We start from the raw sequence: 10,627 nt of genomic DNA on the forward strand, positions 1-10,627 counted from the left end.
CATCCAAACTGCTTCAAAGTGAAATGTATAAAAGTGACTCAAGTTGTACTATGATGAGAACACGCTCATCACTCTCACTAACAGTTCTAGTAATAACTGACTCTAATGCAGCCATTGGCTTGATTCAGAACGGCGATAACTGTGAACAAATTGGATGTTTTGAGAAGAGTTGCCAAGTTTCCCTCAATTTTAAAGCTGGAAGCAAAAACCAGCGACAGGCCAGTGAGGAGTGATAAAACCTGAACGGTCCAAAGAAAGTGTTGATCCACCACAAGGAACAAAGACAAAATTACGCAACTGCTTTCTACTAGAACGTTGCACTAAACTTCCTTTAAACCAGAGATGTCAAACTCATCTTAGTTCAGGGGCCACATTCAGCACAATTTAATCTCAAGTGACCAGTAAAATCATAACATAATAACCAATAAATAAGGACAACTCCAAATGTTTCCTTTTTCCTGCAAAAAAGTACATTCTGAAAATGTTCACATTTAAGGAACTATCTTTCTACAAAACATGATGAATCACCTGAAATTTCTTAAGAGAAATAAGTTCAATTTCAACAACATTATACCTCAGTTTATCATTTACAAATTACAACTTACAGATCACAGAGCATCTACAAAGACTCAGAACATTTAGTCACAGGTATCTGGAACTGATTGATATAGAGTTTTACTTTTTAAAAAAGAAAAAAACAACAAAAACAAGACAAAACGTTACAAAAGTGACACACAAACAACAAAAGCGAGAATCAAAATGACAAAAATGAAACAAAACAAGTTACAAAGCACCAAAAAATGGACAAACAAGACAAAAAATGACAAAACCGTGAAACAAAACGACAGAAACGATACACAAAACAATGAACAAAGCAAAACACAAAATGAGGAAAATGAGACAAAAAACACAAGCGAGACAAAAAGGAAACACAAAGCGACAAAAACAAGAAACTAAAACGACAAAAACATGACAAATGATAAAAGTCAGGAAAAAAAGACAAAAATATGATAAAAATGAGACACAAAATGACAAAAGAACAATGAACAATCTAGTATTTTACTTTATGATCAAAACAATTTGTCATGGTCTAGAAATTGTTTAAAATTTACACTTTTACAAATGTACAATCTGCAGTTAATGCCTTTTCAGTAATTTTAACACTCTGAGAGACGTTTTGGGCTGCGGGCCGCATGTTTGACACCCCTGCTTTAAACCCTGACAGCAGATACCACCTGTAAGAATGACTGAGGTTTCTCTGAGCCCTGCAGGATCGTGGTGTCGCTTCAAGTGAAGAGCAGCAGCGTAACTTGCTTCTTCCTGAGTGCAACTACACCTTCATCGGCTACACATTTGTAGCCGTCTGACGGAGCCCTACAGAGCTGAGCCGAGCGGCGAAACGTGGAGATCTATGGAAGCAATCCCCACGAGTAGGGTGAGCTCAATCTCAGCTGGCTGTGAAATAAAAGGCCACTCCATCAGAGAGGGATTTTGTGAGAATGGAATTATGACTCAGAGAAAAAGAGTGAAGGGAGAGAAGAAAAAAGCAAGAGAGAGAAGAGAGTGGCGGCTCTTTTACAGCAGAGTGAGTCAGCCTGGGATTATTTCATGCTCTCTATCCATGGCTGTCCCCTTGTCACCACTGTAACCCTCCACAAACCCCCCACCACCACCTCTCCAGCTTCATCGTGGAGGTCCCTCACAAAGAAGGCTTTTGTCCTCGCTGTCATCAGTTCCACATCTTCTCAGCTCTGATCCTGCATGAATATATCCGCAGGGAAAATACAAATAAGGAGGGAAAAGGCTGGGACAAAAAGAGAGAGCTGGAGGATGACGAGGTCCCAGAGGAAGAGTGACGCCAACAGTCATGGAGTTTGTGACTTACATGTGCGATACAGACGCTGAATGGTCGGTATTCATACGACTATGAGCAGCTGAGAGCTACCTGCTGAACTGCAAAGCCGCCCCGAAAATGATCTTAAGTTGGAAACATTTATGTGTAGATGGGCCTGATACAGTTTTACACAGCCCCAAACAATCCTGACGTCATTATCTCCGTCTGTACTAAAAGTCTATGAGCCCAAGAGAGAACAAATCAGCCTCTAGCTCAGTAGTGTCAAACATGTGGCCCGTGGGCCAAAACCGGTCCGCCAGAGGGTCCAATCTGGCCCGCAGGACAAGTTTGTAAAGTGTAAAAATTAGAGAGAAGACATTAACAGCAAAGTATAAATTTGTAAAACTATAAATTTAAAAATAATTTCCAGACCATGACAAGTTGTTTTGATCATAAAGTAAAATACTAGATTGTTCGTTGTTCTTTTGTAATTTTGTGTGTCATTGTTTTAATATTCTGTCTTGTTTTTTTGTCTGAATTTTGTCATTTGTCTTGTGTTTTTGTTGTTTTGTGTTTCCTTCTCATCTAGCTCGTGTTTTTTGTCTTATTTTTGTCATTTTGTGTTTTGCTTTATTCATTGTTTTGAGCATCGTTTTTGTGTTTTTTTTGTCTTGCTTGTGTTGTTTGTCAACTTTTTTGTCATTTTGTTTCTGCATTGGCCATTTTTTGTCTTGTTTGTGTCATTTATGTAATTTTTTTGTCTTGTTTTTGTCATTTATCCATTTTTTTGTCGCTTTGTAACTTTTTGTCTCATTTTTGTCATATTTTGTCTTGTTTTTGTTGTTTTTTTGTCTGACTTTTGTCATTTTGATCATAAAATAAAATACTATATCATTTACTTCCAGATACCTGGGACTAAATGTTTTGTGCTTTTGTAGATACACTGTGATCTGTAGGTTCTAATGTGTAAATGATAAACTGAAGCATAACGTTGTTGAAATTGAATTTTTTTTCTTAAGAAATTTCCAGTTGTTCGTGATGTTTTGTATAAAGGTAATTCCTTAAACATTTTTGCACTAAAGCAAAGGAAAAATTTGGCGTTGTTGTTGTTATCTATAGGTTATTATGCTCTGATTTTACTGGTCCGGCCCACTGGAGATCAAACTGGGCTGAATGTGGCCCCTGAACTGAAATGAGTTTGACGCCCCTGCTCTAGCTGAACAGTGCGACAACCACGTCCCACCATTGATTGTTCAGACAACTGGAACATACAGTGTTGAGGGTCCAGGCCCTCCGGCAGGGCAGCGGTCCATCATCAGCGGACCAAAGCAACCAGCCGAAGCCAGAGCACACAGAGGCAACAGACCAATGTGCCTGTAGTCACCCTGTCTAGTCTGGGGCATGAGCACTTAACACACAAGCTCACTGGACCACTGGAGTTATGTCAATATTGCCTTATTCACAGTGGCTCCACGTTTATCTGGTTGCTTAATAGCGATGGTTGGTAGAGAAAAGCCAATAACATATCAGTTCAGTCCACATGTGTTTTTTTGGGAGGTTATCTTGTTCCAGTATTTCTTTTCTCTAAATCTGATCATTTCATATGAGATCTTTTTTGTCAGTGGTTATAAAAAAAAAAAAAAAAAAAAAACTAAGAACAGTATGAAGGCCATGATGGGGACACAAAAATCCACACTGAAACGCGTACAAATGAAATTTTTAAACTACAGCACAGTTCTTTATACTGCTAATGAAAAGGTAAAAAAAAATGTGGGGTTCATACATATAATAGAATTGATAAAGTTAGCGTGCAATAAGTTTTAAACTTGGAAAAGTGGAGGTGTTGCCAAAAAAATGAACAATGGCTCTGATCTGATTTAATGGGAAATATGCTAGCATGTACAATACCAGAAACATGTACAGTTAGAAAACTATAGTCAATTAAGGCAAACAACAAAAAATATATAAAAAGTAATTTTAACACAAAACATTTGCTGGTTCTAATTTCTCAGATATGGGGATTTTCACCGAAATACTGAAGTTTTTTTGACTTGTTACCTTGTCCACATGATGTTTTTTTATTTATTGGATATCATAAGTGAAATAAAACAGCATTTTCAGCTGGAAATTACAGCCTATACCGACTGCATGGAAAACACAGATACAGATTTCCGGCATTCATGCGTGACAGATCTAAGGAAGGTGGGACTGTCTGTATCATTATCCTTCTTCGGAATCTATTTTCGGTTCATTTATAATTAAATTACTCTAATGCCATAACTTGCCATTGAATGGAGTACAGTAGTTTTACAGTGCTTGAGCAGATGTGTAAGTGAGCTGGTGTGCTCGAGCTGGGGAAGGCTGAGATAAGGAAAGGCTGAAAGGATTACTTTCACGACAAACCTTTGAAATATGTCATTTTTATACACAGACATGGTGTTTTGGACTCTTTGGTTGGATCAAAAAAAGCACATTTGTTGTGATTTTGCACAGTTTCTTGACATAATGTAGAATTACCACACAATAACTTTATTATAAAAAGGCTAGTCAGAATAACTGTTGATAAAAATAAAGAACATTATTTACTTCTGTTTTGCAGGTTTAACCTCATTATACATATTTTTAGAAATGCTGTGTATAATTGAGTGATACAGTCTGCATCTAATTAATACAAACACTGTGTACTTTATAGAGTAACATAATGTACCGAATAAAGAATAAACACACAAAAGCAATGAAGAACTTTCCATTGTGCTGAGAGCTGAAGTCATTATAAATGTCTAATCCTGTTTGATTTTCTTTTTTCCCACAGCTTCCAAAATGAAGAAGTAATCATTCTGTTTTCCATAAAAATTCATTGCAGTCATCTGAGTATCCCACCCCACCCGGTTTCATTTTACGACAATAGTCTCCTTGTTTTAGGGAATAGCAGCCTGAATGGCACCATGCTACATTATCATGATATTCCTCTACGATGCAGTTAAACAGGCTCATTCAACCCAGATGACCTTCGACAAACCCCCAAAGAGCTGCCAATAGCTGCCCTACAGCACAAAACATAGGCTCATTAAAAATCTCATTTGAAAAGCTGCCAGGATCTACAGCACCATCTACTTTTAGTACGGCACCTTTGACATGGAAAAGGGGTTGAGGAGTCTGTACAATGTTTGTCCTATATTGATGGGAAGAGAAAGTAGGGCGTTTCCACCGGTGAATACGGTAACAACATTGTACTCAATTATAGGGTGATAACGGGCCCTGACTAGCATGAATCCGAGATATGTGGCCTTGTTTACACATAAATATAAATATTCACTTTAAATTTCACAGATGGTTGCAAAAGCAAATCAGGAACGCCATTTTAGCACAAGAAGATCATTTAAAATTGTAAAGATTTAGTGTCACAATGTGACTATACTCACATCGCCATATTTGTGCACAGAATGACTGCTCCATGTTATTAGTACTCCTGTTCATGCTCGCCATGAAACATGACTTCACTGTGACAGAACCAAATCCACAGTTGTAGTTTTGTTCAATAATGCATTGTGAGGACAACTGATACAAGGCCTCAGCAGTCGGAGTCTCACAATCAAATGGCTTCTTCTAAAGTTTCCATGTTTTAAGTGTGAATTTTTAAAGATAATCTTAAACTACAGATGTCATAATACTGGAAGACGCCCATTTGATTCAACTACCTCGAGCTGTTGAAGCCTCGAGATGGCTTTGGACCAACTTTGGGAAAAACTGTAGATTTTGTTCCTCATCACAATACCTAGAGAAGCAGTCAGCATGGAGCGAAGGAACAGCGACTGTAACTGTGTGTTTAAAGTAAAGTGCTGAAAGTGTAGGTAAAATGGGCATTTGATTGAAGTATTTCCTGCATGTCAGAGATTTGACAAACTTTCCAATTCTGAGGTAACCAATTTTACATGTCGATTGCCAGGAGCGCTTCATGCCAATATTGGATTGGACTGGACTTTTCATGTATTCTTTTACCTGTAAGCACTTGCACAAACACACTATTTTGCTTATCTCAATTAAAGCCGCAACAAGTTTATGAAAAAAAGTCCAACACAATTTCTCAGAGCTCAAGAAGACGCATTCAAATTGTTTGTTGTGGTCAACCAAAACCCAAAGAAATTCAGTGTTTCAAAAAAAGGCGCAGAAATACATCACAAGTGGGTACCTGCACAATCGTAGTTTGACAAGTGACTCAACTGATTAATCGACAAACATAAACATACATTTCTATCCATCTTTACGGACGATATATTACTTCTGCTGTCACGTACCTGTTTGAAAATGAACTTGTCCTCTTGGTTGAGCCGCCACGCCGTCACTATGTGAATGGTGGACAGCACAGCTCCACTGAGCACAGCAGCTCTCATCCTGACCGGCAGCAGAGTGTAGATGATGTAGATGAAGAACACCGTCCACCAGATGCCCTCCGAGGCACTGCGAGGGTACACCATGAGCACCCCGAAAACCTGCACCACTATCAGCACCCCGATCACCAGGTAGCTCACGATCCACATGTAGTCCTGGTGGAAGCCGTTGCGGTTGCACACCACCATCATGGCCAGGAAGAGCGCCATGGCCACCGACAGTATTGAGATGTAGGCCACGTCGGGGGTCGAGTGGATGCAGTGGAAGGCGAGCATGACCCCACACACCACCACCAGCACCCCCATGAGCATGGTCAGAGAGCTCTGGTTGAGCCTGAAGAAGTAGCGCTGGTACAGACGCTCCAGCTTGTTGGACTGAAATTTCTTGGATTGGAAAACCCACACGAGCCGCCTCCAGCAGTCCGCCGCGCTCATCGCCCTGCAGCTGCCCTCCAGTTCCCCCAGTTCTTCCTCTTTCCTGCTCTTCAGCTCACCATCTTCAAAGCCCAGATCCACAGCTTTTAGTCCTAGATCCCCACCGCCGACCATCCTTTTCCCATAGTGGTCCTCCTGCCAGCCACAGCGCAGGCCAAAGCTGCCCCCACTGGTACCTGCCCCACAGTGGTAATGCTGGGGGGCCGCATTAGGGGTCTCTAAGTCCTCCGGGTCCCTCAGGCAGCTCATGTAACGTGGGTTGCATAGTGACGAGCTGTCCTTCCTCTTCTTGCCATTGCGCTCTCCCCATGCTGTCTTTCGCTCATCCACTCTGCCTGCAAAGAGGCCTCTGGCCCACGACATCCTAAGCAAAACACGGGGAAATAAACAGAACATATGAATAGTAAAACCTTACATAAAACTGTTCGGAACATCCAACATGCAAAAAGGCGGTTTCAGGGAGATTGGAGGATCCTCTCACCTGTGTGGGCTGTACTGTGTGTAGCAACACTGCGCTCTTTGGCCAGGCCACTAGTTGATCCCAGCGAGCACAAACCATGAGCTCAGACTGGCCAGAGGCATCAGAGGTGTGTCTGCGTTTGAGCCTCCCTTCTTTTGTGGAAACAGTCAGTGTTTCAACCCTATACACCGCCTAGTGTCTTCACAGACCACCTGTTGTCCTGGAAAAAAGGAACGCACAAACAAAACGTGATGTTGTTGAGAAAGCATCGCCTGAGGGAATATCACCAGGATCATTATGGATACATAAACATGCGTTCGTCATGTTACATGTGTTTCGGTGCACACTGAGAGTTTGTCAATCAATAGCTGAGACCAGATGTAACATCTAGTCAATGGCTTGTCCATTCCACTCTCCATCATCACCTGCCCCCAGCAGCATTTTCTTGGAAATGATTTTTAGTTTTGATTGCAGAACTCCGGCTCGTGACAGAAAAGCCTCTTTCAATTATTGCAACATGCCTCAGGTGCTGCTGCTCAGCTTCATCATCAAACCATAACATTGAATTCGGTCCCATTTCAACAAACTGCACTGACTGCTAGACTTTATTAAAAAACATTTACCACTGGGGGGGTTTTGGAGGAGACAAACAACTCTTCGGGGACGCTGTGTCACTGCAATCTGCCCCTAACATCTTGAGTGGACAGGGATTGGTGTGCTCTATTTGACAACAAAGGCCTACTGAGTGGGCACCATCAGAGATCAAGAGCTCCTCAGTCCAGATTAAATTGTCCATGCTTCCCCCATTAGCTTTGATGACTCACTGTAGCTGGCTTCTGGCGGCACATGTCAAGGACACTGCTAACCTCTAAACTTAATAAGCAAATCTCTGCCAGGCTGACTGATCTGAGACTAATGGTGGGAAGAGCACACATGGACATGTTTTTAATCAACAGCAGCTCATAATGTGAGTTGCACAATCGCCACACAAACAAAAAAATCTAATTGAAAGCTTCGGACACAGCTGGGGTTCATGGCTTGTGGTTCGGAGGAAACACAATTAGTAACAGTTTCTACTTGGGAAAAACATTTCTTCTGTAGCTGCAATTGAATTAAACTCCCTCTTTTTGAAATAATCTAATAAAGGCACATTAAAACAAGCACAAACTAGTGCAATAATCAACATGTAAACAGCAGCAACTTGAGTGTGCGGGCTGCAGGGATAACCTCTCACCTTTGATACATTTGTGACAGGTGAGGCAGCGACATGTGGCTCTTATCTAATACAATCTGTACATGCATGCGCCCACCACCACAGATCATGGAGTGAATGTGTGCCACCGTTTGATCCAAGCGTCCTGCTCTGCAAAGCAACGAGATGCTTTGGTTTCTATTTTATTATAGGGTTATAATGACACTGGGCAGCAGCCATCACTGCTAAGCTCGAGGTTGTAAAAGCATAAAATGTATAGCAATTACACGTGTAGGCCCGGGCTGTCTGGTTGCGGGCAGTCGGCCGAAGCGCATTACATAACAGGACGCTCCAAGCAGCCTACAGGGGAAGTCGACAGCTCTCCGCGTTTTAAATGTAGCCTCTTTAAGCACAATTCACATGGAGACAGTGCAAGGAGCCTGAAGTCAGCCTGGAGTCCGTAGAGCTGCAGAGAGGTGGGGGAAAAAGCTCGACACTCATCGCCGCCAACTTATCAGGAGTAAAACATTATGTCAGGCAACTTGGCACCGGATCCCTCCGATATCACAGGGATGTGCGGCTCAGTCCGGCTTACAGGAGTCATGTACACTGATACCGGGGTCCTACACGAGCCGCACACCGGGGCCTGTCTCCCGCAACATGAGCCTCTGTGTTAAGACTCCAAACAGGACCAGATACTGGAGAACCGCCGTGCGCCAAACTGGTTATTGTGGCGATCACGTCAAAAAAAGAGAAAGAAAGTGCACATGAATTCCCTGCATAAGGAGCGATGTTAGTGTCCTGTAGAACACTTCACCATCACAGCAAAAACACCGGAGGACAAGTCAGCTGTCAGGCGTTTGTTTGTTTTTTTTTTCTCGCCCCGCTGCTGTGTCCTCTCAGTGCGTTTTAATTCAATGGGCCTGTAACAAATCAACATTGTGCAGAGCAGTTTGCCCAACACAGCGGCGCGAAAGCTCCAGCAGACGACCAGCGTACTTACCATTGGATATCCAATAGGAGTAACTACTGCAGTGGAGCTCCAGTTTAAGCCCCACGGTGTTCGGGCTTCACGCAGCCGCCGTGACACGCTTCAGATGCGGATCCGTCCGTGTGGAGAGGCGCCTGGGAAGCGAAGAAAAACTGCGATATTGGCAGGACAGCCTTCACTCTTCAGTCAGAGCCACAGTACTACATTCCCAACGTCTCTCTCTCTCTCTCTCTCTCTCTCTCTCTCTCTCTCTCTCTTTCTCTCTCTCTCTCTCTCTCTCTCTCTCTCTCTCTCTCTCTCTCTCTCTCTCTCTCTCTCTCTCTCACACACACACACACACACACAAACACGCGCACGCGCACACAAGCTGCATTTGTGAACACAGGAGTCCCCCTAGAGGCGACACCAGGGCGTCTCTGTCTGCATGTGTTAAAATGAGTGTGATTTACACCTTTAGCTGGCATGTTGCCCGTTTATTCTTTCACTTCTCTCTCACTTTCACATCAGCCCACAGCGTTTAATTGTAACACAGAATGCAAATAAGAAGCAGGTAAGTGGCAGAGAACAACGTCAAACTCATGTCGGAGCCCCACCTAGTGGCGAGGGTTTATATGATCGCTCTAAAAGGTCTTCCAAAGTTAGAATTCAGAAACTACTGCCAGGGGCGGATCTACTGGGGTGGCATAGAGTGGCAACTGCCACCCCTAGAAGATGCCTTGCCACCCCGGCTACCACCCCAATTCTGAATGATCTAATTCAAAAATATGTATATGAAAGGTTGTGGCTGGCCGTAAAGAGCGAAAGTTCAGGAAAGACGAATAACGAGTGAAACTCCGATGTCCGAGTGCTTTGAATGCACCATGTAGACACGTACTGTACAGTCTATGCTGCTACAGGTAGGAGGTGACACGCCCCCCTGAGGGGGATCCTCTTAGACCTCACTCATGTGGATGACAGCTGGACTTCGGTGTGACAGTAAGACACTAGTTAGACTGGGTTAGACTACATGCTAATATAACTGTTCACTATGTATTAAATGCTAATAGTGTCTAAATTCACATAAAGTGTTTGCTTGTGAGACGAGCCACGGTTTCCACTGAGCCTGGGCCTTGTTAATTTTTACTTGTGTAGCTAGCTAATGTTAGAGAACAGCCACAGAAGGATGGTGGGGGATCATCTGTGGAAGTTTGTCTCCTTTTTTTTGTTGATAATTACAACCTGTGGTTCTGACAACAGACTGTAAGTCAAAACAAATCACACATTCACTGAGACTTTACATGACATTAAAGTGCAACCAAACCCCCAGTCACACCAGGTTTTCATGCAC

The 10,627-nt window shown here is 42.6% G+C and overlaps 1 protein-coding gene across 1 annotated transcript in view; it reads right to left on the reverse strand.

The window, feature by feature from the left end:
* Positions 1-9,511, reverse strand: part of LOC111576524 (adenylate cyclase type 6-like) — a 37,506-nt gene extending 27,995 nt beyond the window's left edge. The window contains exons 1-3 of the mRNA XM_023282241.3: positions 9,313-9,511; positions 7,139-7,337; positions 6,130-7,021 (exon numbers count right to left, since the gene is read on the reverse strand). Of these exons, the coding sequence (XP_023138009.2) occupies positions 6,130-7,020 (891 nt within the window). The 5' untranslated portion in view covers position 7,021; positions 7,139-7,337; positions 9,313-9,511. The remainder of the gene's footprint in view (positions 1-6,129; positions 7,022-7,138; positions 7,338-9,312) is intronic.
* Positions 9,512-10,627: the final 1,116 nt, after the last annotated feature.

The sequence above is a fragment of the Amphiprion ocellaris genome, chromosome 8 (genome assembly GCF_022539595.1).
Source record: "Amphiprion ocellaris isolate individual 3 ecotype Okinawa chromosome 8, ASM2253959v1, whole genome shotgun sequence".
NCBI lineage: Eukaryota > Metazoa > Chordata > Actinopteri > Pomacentridae > Amphiprion > Amphiprion ocellaris.